Here is a 22,080-nt window from a genome sequence, read left to right as displayed (position 1 = left end):
TCCCCAATGCAGATATCTTCCCTCGTGCAGGTCCGGACAATGGAAAGGCAATAGTATTCTTCGAGAAGCAAATGACCGTAGCGTCCGAGAGAGCAGATATCATGGCGTACGGGGAGGAGAGATCAAAGCAGGTCAGGTCGTAGCTCGTTTACTTACCAGGGAGACTTTGTACTCGTCGATTAAGCGAAAAAGAAAAAAGCGAGCCGAATAAATTCTATTCCACCAGATCTCGCGAACTCGGGACCGAAGAGGATACTCTGCCCATTTAAGTGTGAGGAAAACAATAGAGAGGAGGAGAAAAGAGTGATGCACCCCCGAAGTTGTTGCGCGAGCTGGACTGACTGAGCTCCGGGAGAGAACAAGATGAAGTCCGGACAAAAAAAAAAAAAAAAAAAAAAAAAAAAAAGACAGTGGCAACCAAACGCTGTGAATAGCAGTAAATAGTGAGACTCAAAACAACACTTTTATATAGCAACACCACTGGAATATTTATTTATTCTTCATTGTAAGAGGCCTTTAAATTGAAATTTATATTTTTCCGAAAGTATTAAATACATCAATTGTCAATTGTATACTCCATACTGGGGACCAAAAAATATATATCTACTACAGTGCATTTCAACTATAAAAAAAAAAAAAAAAAAAAAAAAAAAAAAAGACCATACGCTTGACACTATTTATTGATATTCTAGACATAAGTTATTAAACATTGCTCGTGAATAGCATCAGTAAGCTGTTTACTTCAGTTAAACTATAGTAGTCATGAGCAGGCCGTCCTCAAGACTTGTTCCGTACACTCGATACACCTCTTCGGTTAGCTCTTGACCAGGTAGTGTCAGTAGATAGAGAAGACCGTCGCGATTTTCATTATAGGTATTCACGATTGATGTTAACGAGACGAATCCATTACAATTATTTCCGCATAGCCTTTGGTTTGCGCTTCTTGAATACCACTCCTCCTGTCGGTTCTGGCTCTTCAGTCTCGTTCTTGACCGGTGCAGGAGCCGAAGTGGTATCGGACGGTTCTTCTTGTTTGATAGAAGCTTGCTCAGACTCCGGCGCCGGCGCAGCAGCCTCCTCACCTTCACTCTTCGTCGGGGCACCATCATCAGCTGTTTCCTTCTTCACACCCTCCTCCTCCGGCCCCTCATCCTCCTTAGAAGGCTTAACCTTCTTAACATTCTTCGTAGACGCAAGAAGCGCGTCCAGATCTTCATCTTCACTCTGAGCACCGGGGTATTTCCGCACTGTCGACCCCCATCCCTTACTAACAAATCGTTCAGGTTCCTCCTGTTCTTCTTCCCCATCCGCATCTCCTTCAGCCTTGCGCTTGCGGACCCCAATTGACTTTGCTGCCGGATTCCCTTCCTCGTTATCATCCCGAATCACCTTCACAGAGGTAGTCTGCCAATCACCCGCCAGCGCCATATCCCGTCTGTACTCCTCCGGAATCGCAACGCCCATTTCCACCAACTGCGCCATCTGCTTCTTCCTTTCATCCAACGAACCCGGTCGTTCGTGTGTTGACGGCGGTGGAGGAGCGGCGGTCCGTTTCCCGGGCGGCCCATTGCCGGAGACGGTTTGTTTTAATCGTTCGACTTCATTCTTTGCTCTTTGTGAATCGCGTTGTTCGCGCTCGTTGTCGCGGTGAATGTCGCGGAGGAAGCGCTTTAGGCTGGATTGGTGTTTTGCGCTGGCTTCGTGTTGGGATTTCTCGAATGAGGTGTCGCGGATGTAGATCTTGCACTGTTTGCACCAGAATTTGGGCTGATGTTGTTAGCAGGATATGATAGTAGATAAGAAGGAAGGTAACACTTACTGCTGATTTCCAGTATTCCGCCATGGTTGTTTGGGTATATCGCAGTTGATAGGATCATGATTGATAGCAATGCGATATCTGCGGGCGATGGACGTAATTGTCCTGATCGGGTATAGCGCGTCACAGGTCATCCTCTGTTCATAAAGTCCTTGGTATATCAACAGTTCATTCTCAAAACATATACAAGTCTATTCTATCGTAACTCATAATATCACATCTCATCAACTCAACAAATCCACCCTAATCCTCGCCTCATCAACATCCTGCAACCAAAACCCAATATCCCTAATAGAATCCACCAACTCAACCTCTCTCTTAACAAACTTTGTCTCATCCCCTGCAGCATCCCCGTTATCCATCCCCTCATCTTCACTATCCCATTCCTCTTCTTCCCTATTTACCTTGCTTACCGGATCCAGTTCATCGGTCTCCCAGGTTAACCGGAATTCAAACGGTGTCAGGCCAAAGAGGCGGGAGACGAGAGCTTTGACTTGGTATGTATCGAAAGAACGTGGGACTTCTTTGGTTTTGATGGTTTGTTCTTGTGATGATAGACGGAATGCCAATTTGACTAATCGCGCTGCGACAGATCGGGGGTTCACTGCACGACCTGACTTCTCCTCTGCCCGTCTGATAACCGGCTCGCCGTGTTTCTCACAGAGCTCCCGGTACCGAGGATGTTTCGCCAGGATACCCTGCTCTGCATCTTCCGGTGATGCAGAGAGTTCCTTGCCAATAAGTGAAAGATAGTAAAGCTCACCATTAGTCCGATCCTGTGGGGTGATGTTGCCGTAGTTGAGTATTTGGATGGAAGACAGCCGTGCGAGAGTGAGCATGTATGCTTCGTCCACAGTCATTGGCTTCTCGGGCATGTTTGTGATGGTTGTTGATGCCACGGGTTGGTTGTATAGGGGGTTCCCGGATATGCGGAGGGATCGTAGTCCGGGGAAGACGAGGGGAAGTGAATTTAGGAATGACCACGAGTTGATCTTGTTGTATGATAGATCGACGAATTCGAGGCTGGAGGAGAATTGAATAAGGTCTTCGGCTGCACCGGGACGGTTAATATTTTCGATGCAGTTTCCGCGTAACGAAAGACGGTCCAGCTTGGGAAGAGCTGTAAGCTTTCTCACAGATGACAACGAGTCGAATTCGTTGTGCTCCAGTATTAATGTGGTGATGGTCTCCGAAATAGGTGTCGACACCGCGTTCATCTGGTTCATAGACACTGACAGCAATGTCAGCGCCGGGAATTGATACGATAATGTCGATACCTGAGCATGTTAGCAGACAATCACTCAGTATACCAAACTCATCAACATACCTCGTCCCAGGAAAGAAGAGTCTCATTCAGATGTAGCTCCGCAATGTCCTCAAATCTAAGGCTCTCCTCAACCGCCCCAAATCGATTCCCACTGTCCAAGTCAGTATACTATGAGTAACCATTCGGGAAATGCAACTTACTTCAACTTCAATACCCTCAACCGCTCAAGCCGCGCACATATATCCTTAACGTCCCTCCATCGACTGACCAAGCTCCGACTAAGATCCAACTGGGCAATCTTCGGACAGGTCTCTTCAATCCTGCGGCATGCCTCCTCTCTCCCCTCCACCCCTCCTGTTTTCTGAGTCCCATCCTCTGCCTGGACACCAGCAACACGCAGCCCATCCAGCAAGACGATCTTTAATTCCTGCAACTCGGCAAGTTTCTTCCTGATCTTGTCGAAGCCAACTTCTTCGACAACCTTGCTGCTGAACTTGATCGGGTCGTGGAGGGAGTCACCACCACCCTGTTTCTGTTGCGCAAGCTCCTGATCCACAAACTCAGATGCGTATTTCTCCCTCAACGCCTCGAGGAATCCTCTAAGCTTATCCGCCGGTCGAGACGGACGCACAAATGACCCCGGCGTAGCTTCCTTATTCCTGCCTGATGTCCATTAGCATCACTCAAATATCCCAATCCAGGGGCTGAGGAAATACATGTAAAATATCTCACTCCATTATGCTCCCCCGAATGCTTCCCCCGGGTTGGGTTATCCCATTCCACGCCCAGCCAGTCGCCGCTGGTCCCCTCGACTTTACCCACATAACGGATCGTACACAGGTTACCATCGTATGACCGGCGCTGGTTCACAGCGAAGTCCATTGTCCATAGATTTATGGTCTATATAATCAGCGATATCAGTTGATGGGAATAAGCTCGTTGGCTATCCTGGGGCTATCCAATCGCAGCGCTATATCCGCTTACATAATCCCAACGCGGATCTTCGCTGGATCATTCGTTCGAGCTTTGCCATATCAACAGCTTCCCATCAACCACCAAGATGGATTACCAAGTGAGTACACCCTCACCCCCCTATAAATGAAAAAAAAAAAAAAAGAAGAAGAAGTATACTAACAAGAGTAGAACCGAGCAGGCTCCAAATTCGGCGGCGGAGGCGTAGCCTCCCACTCTGCCACAAACGCCGACCGTCGCGAACGCCTCCGCAAACTCGCCCTCGAAACTATCGACCTCGACAAAGACCCCTACTTCTTCAAAAACCACGTCGGCAGCTTCGAGTGCCGCCTGTGTCTGACAGTCCACCAAAATGATGGCTCGTACCTCGCCCACACGCAGGGCCGCAAGCACCAAACGAACCTGGCCCGTCGCGCGGCGCGCGAGCAGCGCGAGGGCAAGAATCAGGACCCTTCGTCGTTGCCGGGGGCTATGGGGGTGCAGGTGAAGAAGCAGACGATTAAGATTGGGCGGCCGGGGTATAAGATTACCAAGGTGCAGGATCCGTTGACGAGGCAGGTTGGGTTGTTGTTTCAGCTGCAGTATCAAGAGATTACGCCCGGGGTTGCGCCGAGGGTGAGGTTTATGTCTGCGTTTGAGCAGAAGGTTGAGGAGCCGCCGGATAAAAATTTCCAGTATTTGGTTGTGGCTGCGGAGCCGTATCAGACTTGTGGGTTTAAGTTGCAGGCGAGGGAGATTGATCGCAGGGACGGGAGGTTTTGGACCTGGTTTGATGAGGATAGTAAGGAGTTTTGGGTTCAGATTATGTTCAAGACGGAGCGTGAGGAAAGGTTTAGTGGTGTTCCTGGTTTGGCACCCATGGGACGGACCTAGGACATGATCTTGTACAAAATCATGCTATCTGTTTCCGGCGCTTGGTGTTTAAGGATCCTTACTGGAATTTGCTCAAGATTGACCTGTGTTTATAATAATATGCTTAATCAACATGGCATCCTTATGGTAGAAGCCAGCATACGCTCTCATATGGTAAATTGGAAGAAGTCCGGTACATGACTATACTGCATTCATGTAGTGCTCTGCACGATTCATAAGGTCTGTACTTAGATATGTCACAAATCTTGATGTCCAAATCAACAATGCACTCGTATGTAGTCTTTTGCCAAAACAACAGATGTAGGCATCATATATGCAAAAGACGAAATCAGGAATGGGAATATGCACAGGTCATTATCACAAGGAAATAGAATGCGCTATATGCTCAATGACATCAACAATCAACCAGTTTCAACTGCCTGCGTTCAGGCTCCCCGGGGAATCAAGACGAAAATAAAAAGACAAATGTTCGTGGTCGGTCTATAAACTCGGAAATCGGCTTTATGTTCAGTTGCCCTGGAAGGCGTTGAATGCTTTGTACGTGTATCCGATGAACGGCAGGCTCATCTCCGCTTCTTGCTCATCCGGCATAGCGCGAGCCTGAGCACGGTGGATGGCACTGGTGTCTTCTTGTGGAATCTCGTCAATGGGGAAGTACGAGACATCGATGTTCGAGCTGAGTCTTGGCTCGAACGGAGCGCGGATGTTGCGAAGTTGGTCCCAGACCACTCCGCGGAAGAAGGGGTGGTTCTTGATCTGTGAGGCACCGCCATATTGGCCACCTTCGCTACCAACACGGTGTTCAGGGTCACACAGGAAACTAATCATTCATTAGCGACTGTGCATATTTTTGAGGATAATTCATTTCCACATACCTTCGAATGAGATGTTCGGATTCACGAGACAGAGTAAGTTCCTCAGGGAAGTAAAGACACTCCCGCCAGTTCACAATCTTACGGTAGGTATCGGTAGTGTCCTCGGCGCAGAATGGTGGCCATCCAACGAGACACTCGAACATAATGGCACCAACTGACCACCAATCGCACAGGTAGGTGTACCCTTGGCCGTTGAAGATTTCGGGAGCAATGTAGTCTGGTGTTCCGACGGTCGAGTACGCCATGGCACGGCGAGACTTCCTCCAGGTGTTGATCTGTCCACGGTTTGACACGGTCAAGTTGATTGCGTCGTTAAAGTATCCCGAGTTGCGGTTCTTGTCCTTGGACGTCGAGTTCTTGAGGAGGTTCTGGTAGTACGAGTTGTCATGCGTCTTCTTGCCACCGGTAGAAAGACCGAAATCCGTGAGCTTAACGTGACCACCACGGTCAAGGAGGATGTTGTCAGGCTTGATATCACTATTTCATCCATGTTAGTTTATTTCCACAACAAATTCCTTCACAGGACCCAAGACCACTCACCGATGCAGGAAACCAAGCTTGTGAACAGCCTCGATAGCCATTATCACTTCCGCCATGTAGAATCGTGTAATGTCCTCCGAGAAGATTTCATACTTGATCAGCATGGTCATCAAATCACCACCAGGCAAGAATTCCATCAGCAGGTAAAGGTAAGCGGTGTCTTGGAACGAGGCGTGCAGCTTGACCAGCCACGGGTTGTCCTTGGAGTCGGCAAGAATGTCACGCTCCGCACGGACGTGGGCCAATTGGTCCTTCTTGAACATCTCAGTCTTGATGAGAGACTTGAGAGCGTAGATCTTGCCATCGGTCTTCCGCTGCACCAGCTTGACCTCACCAAATGCACCCTTTCCGATAACCTTGATTGTCTGGAAGTTGTTCGGGGTTTCCTTGGTCCGGAGGAATCGAAGGAAGTTGGATTCCCTTATGGAAACGGCTCCAGTGTCTTGACATTTCTTCTCCTTGGGCACGGCGGGGTCACGAATAAGCTTGTCCAGGTCCGCGGAACTAATAAACCGGGTGTCAGTCAACAAAAAACAAAAATGCATACAAACAATTGCCAAAATGATAACTTACCGCATGTTACGGTCCCGTGCACGTTCAATGTTCTCATGGAAAAACACATTGACCAGCTCCTTGGCAGCTTTTCCACGCTTGTGAACATTTTCTGAAATTCGCTCGGGGTTGCGTTGGAGTTCCTCATTATCGGCGGGCGTCCGGGGGCTGCGAGGCATGGGAGGAACCAGGTGTGGCTGCTGCTGCTGCTGCTGGCCGGGAGCAGAAGAGCCTGCCGTCCGGGGCCGCTGTCCCGGCGAAGCATTGCGATTAAAGAACCCCCCACGAGGCGAATTCAGGTCCTGGTTCGAAAACTGCTGGATCAATCCATTGGTTCCATCGTTGAACGGCACACGATTCTGGTAGGTAGGCTGCTGAGGAGACGCCATCTGCTGGCCGTAAGGTGCCTGGGCGTACTGCGGCGTCTGCGGCGGGTACGGGTTGGTCATGAAGTATCCTTGTCCACCATACGCGCCATTTTGGGTATCCACGTAATCCTGCGGACCCTGATTCTGATAAATCGGCTGGGGGAAAGCGGAAGGCGTTGTAGGATAGGCGCGGTTGTTCATCGCGGCCGGATTGAATGCACGCTCATTGTACCCGAAATTCAGGTGGAGACGATTGTTATTGCCGTTGGGGTCCATCGTTAAGAATCTCCCCAAAGAATAAATGGGGGAGAGAAAGACAAGATAATTAGGAAATAAAGAAACGAGCGAGGAAATCCCCGAGAGAGAAGAGTATGGGGGAAGAAGACACGGAGGGGGTTATGGAGGAGGAGAAGGAGGAGGGGAGAAAAGAGGGTTTTGTTTCGAAAGGAGCGGTGGCTCAGGAGAAGTTTATAGGACGAGGGGGGACAGAAATCCCGATGTCCAGGGGCAAAAGCAAATAAAGAGCGGAGTTGCCTCTTGCTTCACTGTACAGATGAAATGGAAGAAGCAAAAGAATTATACAAAATCAGACGAAAAGAAGACAACAACAACAACAATAAAAAAAGAGGCGAGAAAAAGAGGCAAATGTCGAGCTGAAACTGGAGGCGGCTCTGGGCTGGTCTCCTGAACGGGAAATCTGGGGGCTACGGAGGGCGGCGAGTGCCACTATGGCAGCACTTGTACTGTGCAGCATTATCTATGAATTGGTTTGATTTAACAGAGGAGATGCGCTAGCTGAGTATCGTGTTGTATCCAGGCCGTGGCAGGCACGGTGTGATCTAGGTTATTATACCACTATGTTGTCGCATCGTTGCTGTCACGGAAGAAGTATGCGCAAGGACCAGGATAGGGCATGGATCTGACACAATTCATTTCCCGTCATATCGTTAGGAGAATTATTTAATGAGGTATCCACCATCTGCTCAGAATTAGTCTTTCATTCTACTTTGTACAGAGTACTTTCATTTCCGGAGTAAAGGCATACTCCAACCGATATACTCCGGATTAACCATATTCCGAAAGCACCGAATTTTGGCGATAACCGCACCGGCCATCATGACGGCCCTCCACTTCTCCATTCAGGCTCAATTTCACGCCCTCGAGCTCTTATTTTCTGACAATGGCGGACTCCTCCAATTCCGCCCCGGCAGCCGGCCAGGCTCAGCCAAAGCCGGCTCCTAAAGCACCAAATCCGGCTATGAGGATGCTCGGTATGGCCCGGCGGACTTTTCTTTAGTGCATACACAAGGCTAATGGACTATGCTTTAGGAATGCCCAATTTCCGCTTCAAGCTGCCCTCTCGGAATTGGATGATTTTCCTCACCATCACCGGTTCCTTCGCTGCCGCTCTCGTTTACGACCGCCGGGAGAGAAAACGCTCTCAGCAAAAATGGTGCGATTTGGTGGCTCATCTTTCCAAAGAGACTATTCCCATTGAGCAGACACGGCGCAAGTTGACGGTCTACTTGGCTGCTCCTCCGGGTGACGGTCTTCGAATTGCGCGGGATCACTTCCGGGAATACGTGAAACCGATCTTGGTGGCAGCTGCGCTGGACTACCAGGTTATTGAGGGTCGACGGGAAGGCGACATTCGCGCAGGCACGGCGGAGAGTATCCGGAAATTGAGACGGAAGGCTGGTGAGCCGAGCAGTGTGGTGGAAGAGGCAAACACTGAACAGGTCATTGCTGCGGCAAGGCAGAGCATGGGGGTCTATGAGGAACCTGGTCCTAAGGGTGACATTGTGATTGGACGGCATACATGGAAGGAATATGTCCGTGGTCTTCACGAAGGATGGTTGGGGCCGCTTGATCCTCCACCTCCGCCGCCTGCGCCGGTGGAAGAGGTTGCACCTGAGCCCACTACCCCAGAAAACACACCCGCAGAATCCCCCGAGAAGAAGGACGAACAAACCCCCGAGAACAAGGAGAAGGAAGATGACAAGGAAAAGGAAAAGGAGAAAAAGAAACCGGCAGGCCCGGCTCCAGCATACATTGCTCCCGCCGATTACCCATCCCGAACCCTTCCATCCACCCTCCCGGAAACCCTTGATGGCTCCGTCCCAATCGCCTTCCCACACCTCCTGGGCTTCCTCAAAACCCCAATCCGAGTTTATAGGTATCTCAACCGACGCCATCTCGCGGAAGACATTGGCCGCGAGGTTGCCGGTGCCGTCCTTGCCTCCTACACCAGACCCTACCATGACGATATCATGCCCTCGGATTCCGAATTTGTGACCACAACCCCCACGTCCATCCCTGGCCATGATGTGACAACAGACCTCCCGCCCCGAAACTACGAACAGCAGACCATCCTCGAGGAGGCGGAGCAAGAATGGCACAAGTCGGTCCACAAGCGCGATCCTGCCGGCCCCAACGGCGACAACGAGCGGGAATGGCTGGACGATGTTGTTTTGGATCCTCGCATCGCTTCCCGTATGCAACGCTACACTCTCTGTTCTCACGAAGAGGCTCGTTCCCAGCGCATTGACGAGGGTGCGGAGTACATCCTTGGCGAGGAGAGGCCTGTCCCTGTTCCCTTCTGGAAGAAGCTGTGGGTTCAGTATGGATACGGCGAGGATGAGGAGACGCTGAAGCGGAAGCCCATCCTTGGCAACATTGATGAAGAGTAAAAGTTATGCTGTGGATGACTGGAAGATGTACTTTATCCCAACTCTGTCATGGTCTTTTTGATACTACCCCTACTTCCATGTATATTAGCACGGTTATAGATGCACTTTAATCGAGGTTCGAGTGCTACCATCATTTTTTATACACCACTTAGTGCTTAATAGAGGGCGGTAAAGCACGTGATAGACCAGGTGCATGTTTGTTTGCGAAGAGCCTCACTTCATACTATCAGTCTTCCTAGAACGTGCCATTGGAATTTGCGTCTGAATAGCATGTGGAAGCAATCGTTTATCCGATCTCTAGTTCAGCGTCCGCATGTCAGACTCGCTGGTTTTCAAGATGTTCATAGAACGGGCCTTCCACCTGACGATACCAGTGAAAAGGCCCGTCTTAGAAAATGCCGGTTCGTTTACTTGCCTTCCAGAATCAGCTATTGAGACCTATGGATACTGATCAATACCCCTGTCGAGAGCAGATTACCAGGATGAGCTCTTCAAATGTACTGAATCCAAATGGATGCTTAATGAGAAGCATCACCTGAAGCAACGCTATGTCAAGTTCAACGTCGACAACATCTGCCGTCAGGCTGCCTCACTATTTGGCAATGACACGAAATGTGTGCGCATCACAAAGCTGGAGGGGAACTTTAACAAAGCATATGCCCTCACAATGGACGACGACAACGAGGTTATCGCAAAGGTCCCGTCTCCAATTTCAGGTCCACCATCGCTGAGGGTAGCGTCTGAGGTGGCTACGACGAATTTCTGTATGTCTGCGTACCCGTTCTTCCACATACTGCGCTGCTTACTTATGCTTCGATTTTAGTGCGGTCACGTACTTCGATTCGGGTTCCAGAAGTGTTTGCTTGGAATTCAGACCCAGAGAATCCGGTAGACACGGAGTATATCATCATGGAGAAGATACCAGGAATTGCACTGTCCACGAAATGGGCAGAAATGCAACTGGCGGACCGCTACAAAATAATCAAGCAAATCGTTGAAATGGAGAAGGAACTTGTACGTTTCAAGTTTCCGGCCTATGGGAGTCTCTTTATGCGTGATTCTGTGCCTTATGGATATCGCCATTGTCCACTCCCTCCAGACTTGGATCCTGCCGGGTTGTTTTGCATTGGACCATCCTGCAGTGGATCTGTTTGGGGCGAGGACTTGATTCACTTGCCCCAACCCGTGGCAAATACCGGTCCATGTGAGTTATGTCCTCCTTTAATTGAGTTACAGTGTCTGACGACTCGAAGGGTTCTCTCTTGAGGAGTTCGTACTGTCTATCCCACAGCGGGAATTAAATCAGTTAGATTTTGACGCAAACTGGAAAGCTGAAGTGCAGAAGCAGCTCAATCAGTTTGACGAGAAGCAGTCTGTTGATGAATACAGCAGTCTATTACATAAAGCGAAGAAAATGCTCCCTATACTAGCACAGGACCCGCGTGTGATAGAAGCAGCAGACTCCGTTCTGTGGCATCAAGATATGCATCTGGGGCAGATTTTCGTCTCTCCAGGCGACCAAACAACCATTCAAGGAATAATTGACTGGCAGTCAACTCGAGTTGCTCCTTTATTCATACAAGGTCAATTCCCAGAGTTCCTGAGGTATCCGAAAAGTAACAAACAAGGCTTCGATACTCCCAAATTACCGGAAAATTACGACGAAATGGATTCCGAGGAGAAACAAGAAGCCAAGTCGGAATACAGAGCGAAATCCCAGTCCAAATACTACGAGATGTATTGTCTCTCACACAACAAGACCGCTTATAATGGAATGTCATTAGACCGGAGACTATGGGAACCGTTCACACCTTATACGCTCCACCATGGCAGTATCGCCCCAGTGCGTAGCTTCCTGGGACGCCTTGCGCAAGATTGGGATGACCTTGGCCTTGCAGGCCTCTGTCCTTTCTCATTTACTGAAGAAGAGTTGAAGAAGCACAATGAAGAAGCGGAAGAATACAAAGTAATATCTGAGCTTTGGGACATGGTGAAGACGGCGCTCTACACTAATGGGGATGGTTGGGTCCCGAAAGACCGGTGGGAGGCAACAACTGAGTTGAATAAGGAGTTATATGATAAGTTCATGGAGTGCGTGGATCAGGAACCAGACGAGGCGGCGAAGATGTATGATAAGTATCCGTTTCCGCCCCAAAACTATTGTTGAGTTGCGGACTCTGGGTGTCTGGGTTGATCTAGGATATCTGGATTGTTTGCTGTGATGTGAGAGGACTCTGAAGCCATGTTGTGATCTACGAAGTCGCCTGAATTGTCACAATGCTGGTGATCTGGAAAGCTTTGGGATTGCCTCGATATCCGGCGTCTCTATGTACTCTTCTCCCATAGGTGCCTCGATACTCGTGGGTTTGTAAGCCTTAGCAATTCCCAGACATCCATCCCTCGACTTTGAGTTCCTTGTTTGCTTGTTCAGTCGAACCCCAAAATCACGAGCTTGCTCTCGTTATTTCTCCAAAGAGCTGTCACCATTCCCAGGTTATCTCCCAGAAAGTTGAAAGTCCGATGATATAGACAGTAGCAACAGTAGAATTTCATTTTATCCCCATATACATGGAAGCACCCGCCTCAGATATTAATACAAAACTCCTTTTCTGTCTTCAAGTCGAAGTCTTCGTTCAGATCTTATCTCATGAATAGATTTTCTCTCTTATATCCATCTCTTTCATAATCTTTTCCATGTCTCTGTATAACCATGGGAGGGCATCGCTCTCCCTAAAGCATCCCTATCGAATAACCAACAAACCACCTGCCGCTCATCCAAGGAATACCAAAGGCACCTTATTCGAGATCAAACACCGACGACTCAGGCCACTTCCCCTTAGACTTCTCAGCATAAGCCTGTTTCGTAGCCTGCTCGCTCCGCCACTCGTCCAACAACTCACGACCGGCAAGAGCGGTCTCAATCGAGGCATCGCTCGAGTCCAGGGTGGCAGCGAGATCCTTCTCGTTCTGTGCCTTGGAGTCAGGGTTGATCAGTTGCCGGGAGGCGAGGGCTGCTTGGATGTGCGAGACGCTGTTTTTGTGCACCGAGAGGAAGTTGTTGTTCCACTCATCAAGATTCTGGGACTTCGGGAGGAGTTTCTCCAGTTCCGCGTTGACGGGTTCGGAGACTTCGGGGGTGAGGGGTTCTTTAGGGTTGTCCAGGGCCTTGCGGAGGCGAAGGGTTTGGGCGTGGACGGTTGGGTTAGAGGCGTCGAGAGTGTGTGCGGCAGAGAGGCACTTCTGCGCGAGGGCGAGCTTGTCTGTGAGTGATTGGTTAGCTGAAGTTTCATGAACGAATGCTGCTGGGTTTAACTTACTCCGTCTGAGGTAAACCTCGAATCCGAGGAGTTGGCCTTCAATGTTTTGAGGGCTGTGCTCCAGAATAGGAGTGAGGATCTTGGTAGCCTCGCTGAGCGGATCAGGAGTCTGGACAATCTTGGTTCCAAAAGGATCAGAGTCTTCCTTCTTCACTTCACCATCAAGGCCCTTGACGGCTGTCGCCGTCTTCCGTGCCTCCCGCTTCTCGGCCTCGACCTTCTCCAGGCGCTGCTGCTCCTTCTTTGCCTTCTTAATAGCCTTTCTCCTCTCGGAATCCTCTCCTGTGTCGTCCTCGCGGCTGGTACCAGCGGGCATGGGTCCGTGAACCAAGTCGGGGTCCTCGTGCAATTGAAGGTAGGCCTTGATGCCAGCAAGGGCGGCCCGATTGTAGGATGGGTGCTCCCGCAGGCGATCCTCCCAACGGATCATGTCAACATAGGCTCGGATCATACCCTTGCGGAGAGAGAAGCCGTGGAAGTCGAACTGGTCTTCTTGCCAGACGTCGAAAATGTGGTAGACGGCATGGAGACGCTTGAGGGCAAGTCCAAGCTTCCTCTGTCGCAGATATGATTCACCATCCTCAGTCAGGTACCAGACGCACTGCATTTCGTGGAGATCGCCCAATGCACCACCAACGGTCTCATTCCGGGTGAACTTGCTCATGTTGTCAAGAGCCTTGTCGTTCTCACTGTTACGAAGTTGGTACTTAGCAGCCTTGGAGTTGATATGACGATCCTTCACGTCCAGGGTCCTGGCCTTCTCCATTTCCTCTGCAGCCTTCTGAACGTTGCCGTAGTGCTTCCATATCCGTGCCTTTGTCATCTGGTATTCGACGGCCTTGGGATCGAGCTCAATAGCCTTCTCGACGCTCTCCATCGCCTTGGACAGGTCACGGCTGAGGTAGTAGTTGTAGTGCTGAGCCAGGAAATAGTAAGATGATGAAAGGAACTCGTTCTGGTCACCGTTGGCCTCTCCGTTCTGCGCCTTTCCAGAAGTGTAGCTCTCTACCAGCTCCTGCACAGTGTCGCGCTTGCCCGAATTCGTGTACAGTGTCTTGATGTTTGCAAACAACGATGGCACGCCCTTCTTCAGCATGCGTTGCAAGTAAGCATCAACAGCCTGCTTGAAGTCCTCCCCTTCAAGGAAATCCAGCGGGATTCTGCGAGCGGCATCACCACGGGGGTACTTGTCCGCCCACGAGTCATAAACAGCCTTGAGCGCCTTGTGGTCATCCTCGGAGATACCCTTGGCTCGGATCAATGCATCGTAGTAAATCGAGTTTTCCGGGTTCCGCTCCAACAGATCAGTATAGGCCGCTTCGGCCTCCTCTTTCCGGTCGAGTCGCAGGAGATAGTCGGCCTTCATCTCCATGACAGCCAAAACATCTGTGGCTCTGTGTCCAACCTTCTCAAGGTGCTCCAAGGCCTTGTCGACCTTACCCGCCTCCGAAAGAATGGTGTTCTTGTACAAAACAGCCTCCGAGTGTTCCATATCAGCAACTGGCGGCGGCGTCTTCAGCGTCTCCTCGTACGTCGTGAGCACCTTCTCGGCCTCTTCCAAATCTCCGGCGAGGTGGTGTGCAATTGCCAAAGCGGTCCAGTTCTGTCTGAATGCGGGGCGGGCTTGCAACATGGCGCTTCTGCTATTAATGTATCCCTTGAAATCGCGCATCTGCATCTGCAACAGAGCAAGGTCTCGTTGAATAGGCTGGGAGTCGGGCTCGATCCGCAACGCAAACCGATACGCCTTAATCGCTTCCTCATAGTTCTTGTCCGCACGGTAGAGCAAACCGTACACATGCCAGCAGACATGCGATTTCATGTCGTTCTTCAGAGCTTCCTTGGCCAGCACAAAGGCCTCTTCTTGCTGTCCTTGGTTGCTGATGATCAATGCCTTCATCGCCAGTGTGTCGCCATGGTTCGGGTTCTTCCGCAGGATCTGATCTGCTGCTTTGATACCTGTTTATCGAGGAAAAGATGAGACGTCAGTCATCAAGCCTATTCACACTGTGGAAGGACCGGAGGGGAGGTCTCTGGGGGTTCGAGAATGCCAAACCCACCCTTCTTGTGCTGTTTGGTCTCATAGTGGCGAACCACCTGGCGAAACAAGGACGCATCCTTGGAGCTCAATTGTTGTGGCATGGTGGTTGTTGTGCGGGGAGGTTGGTGGTGTTGCGAGGACCGGCCAAGTTGACTTGTGCGTGGAAGCTGGATGTGGCCGGGAGGGGACTTTCTCCGATGACGAGGAGCACTTGGAGTAGTAATCCTAGAACTACCACAGAAACAGCTAAACATTGTAACAATTCCCTCGTTATTTATATTTCTGTTTCTCGAAATAATACTCTATAATGAGGACCGTCTAAATAAGAGATTTTAAACCCGACAACAGACAGACTAACCGAGTCGACAGCGCAGGGATCCATATCCAGGTACCGTCGCATCCAACGAATAACGCCTTTCCATGCAACTATTTTACATATGATTTTGATGTACATTATGCCCTTCAACCTCGCCAGAAGCTGTCAAAGGGTAGATATGGGAGAGGAGTTTATACGGAAAGGAAATGTCGTACCTCAACACCAGGCGTGACTTCTGATAGGACATGCTACCGCTGCTGTCTCTCACGCCAGCTGTTGAGTGCCTCCTCCCAATTCGACGAAGGACCGCTGCATCTCTCAGAGATCATAGACCACGTCCGCGCCCGAATGATCTCCTCAACAGTACGCTGGTTCCGAACCAAATTGGCCAGAGACTCCGTCCGTGCCTCTTGAGGGAAGAACCGCGCTGAATATGGATCTAGTCGCTCATTAATAACCCGTTCCCGGTCTTTGGCGGATTCAATCTGGCGGAGAATAAGGTCCGGGTCTTCCGGATCGGGGCTCGTAGCTACACCGGCGCAGTAGTTGAGCACGTCTGATCGAGCCTGCCATGAGGGAAATAGCACATTGTCTCTAAAGCTCTGACAGACTATCGGATCTATCGGTTTCCCGAGTTTGTCTGTTTGGCGTACGGCAGTGGATGAGGGGTCGAAGCCCTTCCGGGCTGGGGTGATCAGAGCATTGAGGTTTTGAGTGATGGAGTCGTCTATGGTCGATCGCGAAACTCGTAAGAAGTCTGGAAGTCGTAGCGATATATTAGTTAGTCAAGATCCTGGATCCCAGCTGTCCGGGGACGTCTTGTACCAAGCAAGCATACCTCTCATCACTCTCTCATCAAAGCAAAACTGAGGAGTCAGTGTAGGAGCCGATGTCGATGTTGCTCGAGACATTTCCTATTCACCACTTTTCCGGATACGTCGCCAAGTTTGAATTGCCCCAGAGACAGGTTCACACCAGTTTGAACAAGATGCGATGAAGTCCGATATCAATTTAGTGGATGGAACACGCCACCAACTGTGCAATCTAGTCGCTTATCGCAGCGACAAAATAAGCCTGAAGGTGTTAATGCAGGTACCCGAAAGAAATTAACCTTCTTCAGATAGCTATTCACAGATTCCTCTCAAGACCAGCGGCGTGGAAACTCCGGCTGGAATTGACGGCGGGATACATGTACATAAGTTAAATTATGCCATGACTAAGCATCCATGACGTTATTTATGCACAGGGATATCCATCGCGTGTCTCCAGCTTTATTAGGACTCAATTCATTCAACCGCGTTGATTTACTCTTAAGAGTTCTACGATTGATACGAGCGCATGCACTGGTCATAAATCTAGCGGTTAATCGTTCAAATTTCTGCGTAACATGCCTGAGCTAGCCGAAGTTTCGCGCATCGTCCATTTCATCCGCCAACACCTGGTTGGAAAGACCCTCTCAAAGGTCGCAGCCCAGCATGATGATGTTGTTTACGGGAAAGTCGGCACGAGTGCCGCAGAGTTCCAAAAAGCAATGCAGGGGAAGCAAATCGCAGGCGCCGGTCAGCAGGGGAAGTACTTCTGGATCACCATGTCCTCGCCGCCTCATGTCGTGATGCACTTTGGCATGGCAGGCTGGCTAAAGATCAGAAATGCCGATACGTACTATTACCGGACTGACAAGCCGGTGGACAAGGACTGGCCGCCTAAGTATTGGAAGTTCTTGCTGGAAACGGACGAGGATCCCAAGACGGAGGCGGCATTTGTCGACTTTCGCAGACTTGCGCGGATACGATTGGTAGATTGTCTGGCAGATGAGATTCGGAAGTACAGCCCTCTCAAGGAGAACGGGCCGGATCCAGTTGCGGACAAAGATGCAGTGACGGATAGTTGGTTGATTGTGAAGGTGCAGAGTAAAAAGGTACCTATTAAGGCCTTGCTCCTTGACCAAGCCAACATCAGTGGGATAGGCAATTGGATGGGGTAGGTAATCAAGAACAAAAGGACCTTGCTGCAGAGACTGACGGATCATACAGTGATGAGATACTATACCATGCCAAGATACACCCGGAACAGTACAGCAACACGCTGAGTGATGAACAAATAAAAGAACTCAACTCTTCGATCCACTATGTCTGTGACACCTCGGTGGACTTGCTTGCAGACTCTGAAAAGTTCCCAGAGCACTGGCTCTTCAAGCATCGATGGGGGAAGGGAAAGAAGAACCAGCCTTCCGTCCTCCCTAATGGAGAGAAGATTGTCTTTCTTACCGTTGGAGGTCGAACCAGCGCGGTAGTCCCGTCCGTGCAGAAGAAGACCGGGGCTGTATCGAAGGATGTTAGCGACGAGGATGTCAATGGCGCGCAAACTCAGTCGAAGCGAAAGAGAGGAGCTGTTAAGAAAGAGGAAAATGATTCCGAGCCTGAGGACACAAGCAAGGCTCGAAAGTCGGGATCTAAAAAACAGAGCAAGGAACCCGTCAAGGATGAGAATGAGGAAGATACGAAACAGGAAACCGAAACGGCATCTGCTGGCAGACGCCGTTCCACTCGCAACAAGAAATAAAGCGCTGCTGGGACTCCCGAGTGTACATACTACCTACAGTGCTGAATCATACTGCCCCAACTGCACTATCTATCGTGAATCTAAAATACTCGCTAAGAAGCAATGTACGGACAAACATGATGGATTAAATTGAAAGTCCATCAAGCACCTCCTCGAATATCTCTAGATTAGACCTCTCCCTCAAACTTGGGGGAGGTGGCACAATCGCAAATGCAATGGTTTCCCACCATCCTTGGAATTCCTGTTCCCTCAATACTTCCGCCCAGCAATTTGCAACTTCTTCTCTGGGATTGTTGAAGGCACCGCAACCCAAGGCACCCAGAACCAGCCTGCGATGCTTATTGTGTGCGGCCACGCGAAGAATTACACGCATCTTTCCCTTCGTTAACTCTCGGTCTGCAGGGTCCTTGTATGTAGGAGGGCCACTTGAGGGCCAAGACAACCTTGGATTATACAATGCAGCCATACTGACAACGCTGACAACAGGGAGCGATTTCGGCTTCTTCAAATCCAGAAGATTATAGTCCTTTTTCATACCATTCCGGATTATCACAGCGGTAGGTGAATAGATGGCCTCGCGTTCCTTCATAGGATAGAACCGTAGCTTCAAAGTGAAAATAAGGCTACTTCGATAACATAGCTCTTCTTCCTGCGCCAACGATCCATTGCGGAAGCCTCCTCCTGCCCATATCGCGTTAGCCATATTAAGGGCACAGACAGGTTTGGTATTGATTGGATTGTTGCGAGGGAACAGTTCATCAAAGCGAATTGCAGTATCGAATGTGTCACCGTTCACGACTCGGACCTGGCCATTTAGGTCTGGACAGTACATGGGATCCAGACGTCGTGTTTCAGATGGTGTCCATTTATACCCATCGGGCTTAGTTGGAAGGTCTTTTAGTATGCTGGGGAGCAATTTTACGGTTTCCTCTGCGACTTCTCTCCTTTGCTGCCGCCCTGCGTCCCAATGATGCCGTCGTGTCTCCCCTGGCTGGGACATGGAGCGATCCATTTTGGATGAAGAATTCGAAGCTCTCGAATGGGAGCTCTTAGGTGAGCTTGAAACCATACGAGAGGAATCGGGGGAGGGTGATCGTCTTGAGAAGAATGTAGTAAGTGTCGTCTGTCTTAAGCCATGTGCAGAAGTGTCAGTCGTCCTCGGCGTTGCCGATGAAGCAGGAGTTTGGGAACCCCCTGTCCCCGTGTGCTCTTCCATTATTTGTAGGTCGCAAACCGTATCTTTCGAGACCTATAAGTAAAAAGTTGGAACCATGGTAAATGAGATGAACAGTCAATGGAGAGTCACTGGGAGTCACTGGGAGTCACCGAGAGAAGAGTCAACAAGGCATCGGCAGAATTCCAGGCGGCAACGTCTCGTTATCTAAGGGCGGTGAGATTATCAGGCCGATCGCGGGACGTATCGTATTGGTAAGTATTGGTAATTACCGAACGAATCTTTCTGCTCGCCACTATGACAAAGCAGCGATACATCAACCATCTTCTATCATACTTCTTTTCTCTGTTTTTCGACTTCTTTGAGATTGGACATAAGTGAAAAAGAGATTTTCTACAACATCCGAAGGCTATCTTTTATTCACCTTAACTTGGAAACAACGAGGTTGACGCTTTTAAACTAATCGCGCAGTGGCGCTATCTTCCTTTAGTATAACCATTAACGAGGAACTGCTCCAAGAGCAGTGTTCAGCACAATGAGTGCAATTTTGTCTGCAGATGATTTAAACGACTTCATCTCGCCTGGAGTCGCATGCATCAAGCCCGTTGAGACTCTCCCACAAAAAGCACCACAGAATTCAGAGGTATGTTAGACCCTTCGTCGCATCCTTATCGCATCGTCCAATGAGCAAGCATTGATTCTTAATCTGGTATACAGGACCAATACGAAGTAACGACAGAAGACAAAGTCCAGCCCGAGAACCTTCCGCCGGCAGAGATCTCGCTGACGGATTGTCTGGCATGCTCCGGCTGTGTCACGTCTGCTGAGGCAGTCTTGGTTTCGTTGCAGTCACATACGGAGGTCCTCAACACCCTCGATGCGCACCCTCAGATACCATTGGCATTCGAACAGGATAGTACGGTAAAATTAGCGACCAATGATGTACCTGAAGAAGGACGGATATTCGTGGCTAGCGTTAGCCCTCAGGTCAGAGCCAGCTTGGCCGCAACATATGGCATATCGGAGAAGGAGGCCGGCTATATGATCAATCAGCTTCTTAGGGGACCTAATGGTCTTGCGGCGGGTGGTAAACACGGGAATGGGTTTACATGGGTTGTGGATACCAACAAAATGCGTGAGGCGGTGCTAGTTCTCACCGCGGACGAGGTCGATGAGTCGCTCAATGCTCACAACACTACTGCAACCGATGGTACGGACAACGCTCCCCCGAAGCGGCCGATTTTGTCTTCAGCATGCCCTGGGTGGGTATGTTACGCCGAAAAGACACACCCGTTTGTGCTCCCTCATTTGTCTCGAATGAAATCGCCGCAGGCCTTGATGGGCACTTTCTTTAAAACGGTTCTGGGCAAATCCCTTGGAGTTTCACCTTCTCAAATTTGGCACCTGGCGGTCATGCCATGCTTCGACAAGAAGCTTGAAGCTAGCAGAGAAGAGCTTACTGATATGTCGTGGCGGCCTGATGAAAGTACCTCTCAGCCGGTTCGCGACGTCGACTGTGTGATTACCACCCGTGAGATTCTTTCATTGGCGTCTGCACGAGGGCTGTCTCTTCCTAACCTACCGTTGAAATCATTGCCGCAATCCGTCAGCCCGCCATTCCCCGACAAAACTTTGCACGACATGCTCTTCTCGAAGCGCGCTTCGAAAGACCAGACGCTTGCCTCCAGCACCTCCGGAGGCTACCTTTACCATGTTCTTAAAACATTCGAGTCACGGAATCCGGGAAGCGAGATCGTCACCCAGCGCGGACGGAATGCCGATGTAGTCGAGTACATCCTCATGTCCGCCGAACAACAGCCGATCATGAAAGCGGCTCGTTTCTACGGTTTCCGCAACATTCAAAACCTTGTACGGAAACTCAAGCCTGCACGCGTGTCCAGGCTCCCAGGCGCAAAAGCGGTCGGTTCTGCAGGCGGAAACCGACGACAGCCCGTGTCACGGAATAGGGCCGCTGCCGGATCAGGCCCGGACTATGTCTACGTCGAAGTCATGGCATGCCCTGGTGGCTGCACCAATGGAGGCGGACAGATACGGATTGAGGATGCTAAGCAGATCACCTCTGATATGCAATCGGCACCTTCGGGCGATGCGCCTGAAACCTCATCCAAGCCGACGCCACACGAGCAACGCGCATGGCTCGCTCGTGTAGACGAAGCATATTACTCCGCCGAGTCTGACTCAGAGAGCGTCGCAGAGGTTCAGCAGCCCCCTTCTCTGGCCGAGAAGGAATCCAAGATCCACGATGCTATGCAGTACTGGTCCCAGATCATGGGAGTCCCGCTCTCTAGGCTTGTGCAAACAACCTATCGCGAAGTACAAAGCGATGTCGGCAAGACGGAGACAGGAGATAATGACACTGCGCGTGTTGTCGAGTTAGCAGGCAAGATTGGAGGCGGCTGGTAATGAATGACAGCCCTAATCCTCGCAGTCTTGGTATATATGATTGTTTCTTTGGCAATGCTTTTGCATGGATAGACTTGGGGTTGCATTTACAGCGGTATAAAAGTTCAGAGATACCAGTTTCTTTACTTTGCAATGAAATTCATCTTATCAAGATGGCATACTTCCATATAATGTGCTCGTAGATAAGTAGATACGCACTAACGTAATCCACGGCCGAGCCGTCCACTTCCTCCGCAATTTTCCAATAATCATACTTCAACGCGTCATTTTATCACCACCATCATCTAAAATGC

The 22,080-nt window shown here is 50.1% G+C and overlaps 11 protein-coding genes across 11 annotated transcripts; 5 read left to right on the top strand and 6 right to left on the bottom strand.

Annotated features, from left to right (window-relative positions):
- Positions 1 to 663: 663 nt before the first annotated feature.
- On the bottom strand, positions 664 to 1,864 carry ASPGLDRAFT_175692 (putative formin binding protein). The gene is made up of 2 exons (XM_022542856.1): positions 1,820 to 1,864; positions 664 to 1,767 (listed from the first exon to the last, which is right to left on the bottom strand). The coding sequence occupies exons 1-2, from the start codon at positions 1,841 to 1,843 to the stop codon at positions 913 to 915; spliced, it is 879 nt and encodes a 292-aa protein (XP_022398875.1). The 5' UTR covers positions 1,844 to 1,864; the 3' UTR covers positions 664 to 912.
- A 176-nt stretch (positions 1,865 to 2,040) lies between these two features.
- Positions 2,041 to 3,965, bottom strand: ASPGLDRAFT_37479 (putative tubulin-specific chaperone; the record flags this gene model as incomplete). Its single annotated transcript, XM_022544824.1, has 4 exons — positions 2,041 to 3,093; positions 3,144 to 3,234; positions 3,284 to 3,746; positions 3,800 to 3,965. The coding sequence occupies 4 exons, from the start codon at positions 3,963 to 3,965 to the stop codon at positions 2,041 to 2,043; spliced, it is 1,773 nt and encodes a 590-aa protein (XP_022398874.1).
- Positions 3,966 to 4,099: 134 nt separating this feature from the next.
- ASPGLDRAFT_75845 (spliceosome assembly protein PRP11) lies at positions 4,100 to 5,117 on the top strand. The gene is made up of 2 exons (XM_022549823.1): positions 4,100 to 4,155; positions 4,227 to 5,117. Exons 1-2 carry the CDS (start codon positions 4,144 to 4,146, stop codon positions 4,926 to 4,928), a joined length of 714 nt encoding a protein of 237 aa, XP_022398873.1. The 5' UTR covers positions 4,100 to 4,143; the 3' UTR covers positions 4,929 to 5,117.
- Positions 5,098 to 7,901, bottom strand: ASPGLDRAFT_175682 (serine/threonine protein kinase CBK1). The gene is made up of 4 exons (XM_022542855.1): positions 6,917 to 7,901; positions 6,344 to 6,847; positions 5,804 to 6,280; positions 5,098 to 5,748 (listed from the first exon to the last, which is right to left on the bottom strand). Exons 1-4 carry the CDS (start codon positions 7,537 to 7,539, stop codon positions 5,436 to 5,438), a joined length of 1,917 nt encoding a protein of 638 aa, XP_022398872.1. The 5' UTR covers positions 7,540 to 7,901; the 3' UTR covers positions 5,098 to 5,435.
- Positions 7,902 to 8,424: 523 nt separating this feature from the next.
- On the top strand, positions 8,425 to 10,142 carry ASPGLDRAFT_49588 (Tim22-complex subunit TIM54). Its single transcript, XM_022547138.1, has 2 exons — positions 8,425 to 8,534; positions 8,593 to 10,142. Exons 1-2 carry the CDS (start codon positions 8,444 to 8,446, stop codon positions 9,951 to 9,953), a joined length of 1,452 nt encoding a protein of 483 aa, XP_022398871.1. The 5' UTR covers positions 8,425 to 8,443; the 3' UTR covers positions 9,954 to 10,142.
- An 87-nt stretch (positions 10,143 to 10,229) lies between these two features.
- Positions 10,230 to 12,402, top strand: ASPGLDRAFT_577102 (aminoglycoside phosphotransferase family protein). Its single transcript, XM_022548272.1, has 4 exons — positions 10,230 to 10,354; positions 10,427 to 10,717; positions 10,777 to 11,157; positions 11,207 to 12,402. Exons 1-4 carry the CDS (start codon positions 10,267 to 10,269, stop codon positions 12,118 to 12,120), a joined length of 1,674 nt encoding a protein of 557 aa, XP_022398870.1. The 5' UTR covers positions 10,230 to 10,266; the 3' UTR covers positions 12,121 to 12,402.
- A 347-nt stretch (positions 12,403 to 12,749) lies between these two features.
- On the bottom strand, positions 12,750 to 15,412 carry ASPGLDRAFT_130995 (peptide alpha-N-acetyltransferase complex A subunit NAT1; the record flags this gene model as incomplete). The annotated part of the gene is made up of 3 exons (XM_022541003.1): positions 12,750 to 13,213; positions 13,271 to 15,229; positions 15,331 to 15,412. 3 exons carry the CDS (start codon positions 15,410 to 15,412, stop codon positions 12,750 to 12,752), a joined length of 2,505 nt encoding a protein of 834 aa, XP_022398869.1.
- A 163-nt stretch (positions 15,413 to 15,575) lies between these two features.
- ASPGLDRAFT_153812 (MIX23 family protein) lies at positions 15,576 to 16,779 on the bottom strand. Its single transcript, XM_022542333.1, has 2 exons — positions 16,466 to 16,779; positions 15,576 to 16,384 (listed from the first exon to the last, which is right to left on the bottom strand). The coding sequence occupies exons 1-2, from the start codon at positions 16,536 to 16,538 to the stop codon at positions 15,876 to 15,878; spliced, it is 582 nt and encodes a 193-aa protein (XP_022398868.1). The 5' UTR covers positions 16,539 to 16,779; the 3' UTR covers positions 15,576 to 15,875.
- A 235-nt stretch (positions 16,780 to 17,014) lies between these two features.
- On the top strand, positions 17,015 to 18,189 carry ASPGLDRAFT_68140 (putative formamidopyrimidine-DNA glycosylase; the record flags this gene model as incomplete). Its single annotated transcript, XM_022549232.1, has 2 exons — positions 17,015 to 17,607; positions 17,661 to 18,189. 2 exons carry the CDS (start codon positions 17,015 to 17,017, stop codon positions 18,187 to 18,189), a joined length of 1,122 nt encoding a protein of 373 aa, XP_022398867.1.
- A 124-nt stretch (positions 18,190 to 18,313) lies between these two features.
- Positions 18,314 to 19,189, bottom strand: ASPGLDRAFT_131125 (uncharacterized protein; the record flags this gene model as incomplete). Its single annotated transcript, XM_022541012.1, has 1 exon — positions 18,314 to 19,189. The coding sequence occupies one exon, from the start codon at positions 19,187 to 19,189 to the stop codon at positions 18,314 to 18,316; it is 876 nt and encodes a 291-aa protein (XP_022398866.1).
- A 709-nt stretch (positions 19,190 to 19,898) lies between these two features.
- nar1 (iron-sulfur cluster assembly protein NAR1) lies at positions 19,899 to 21,787 on the top strand (the record flags this gene model as incomplete). Its single annotated transcript, XM_022541001.1, has 2 exons — positions 19,899 to 20,006; positions 20,081 to 21,787. 2 exons carry the CDS (start codon positions 19,899 to 19,901, stop codon positions 21,785 to 21,787), a joined length of 1,815 nt encoding a protein of 604 aa, XP_022398865.1.
- Between the last annotated feature and the right edge of the window lie 293 nt (positions 21,788 to 22,080).

The sequence above is a fragment of the Aspergillus glaucus genome, assembly GCF_001890805.1.
Source record: "Aspergillus glaucus CBS 516.65 unplaced genomic scaffold ASPGLscaffold_16, whole genome shotgun sequence".
NCBI classification, from domain to species: Eukaryota; Fungi; Ascomycota; class Eurotiomycetes; order Eurotiales; family Aspergillaceae; genus Aspergillus; species Aspergillus glaucus.
This window is presented reverse-complemented; position numbering and strand designations above follow the sequence as displayed.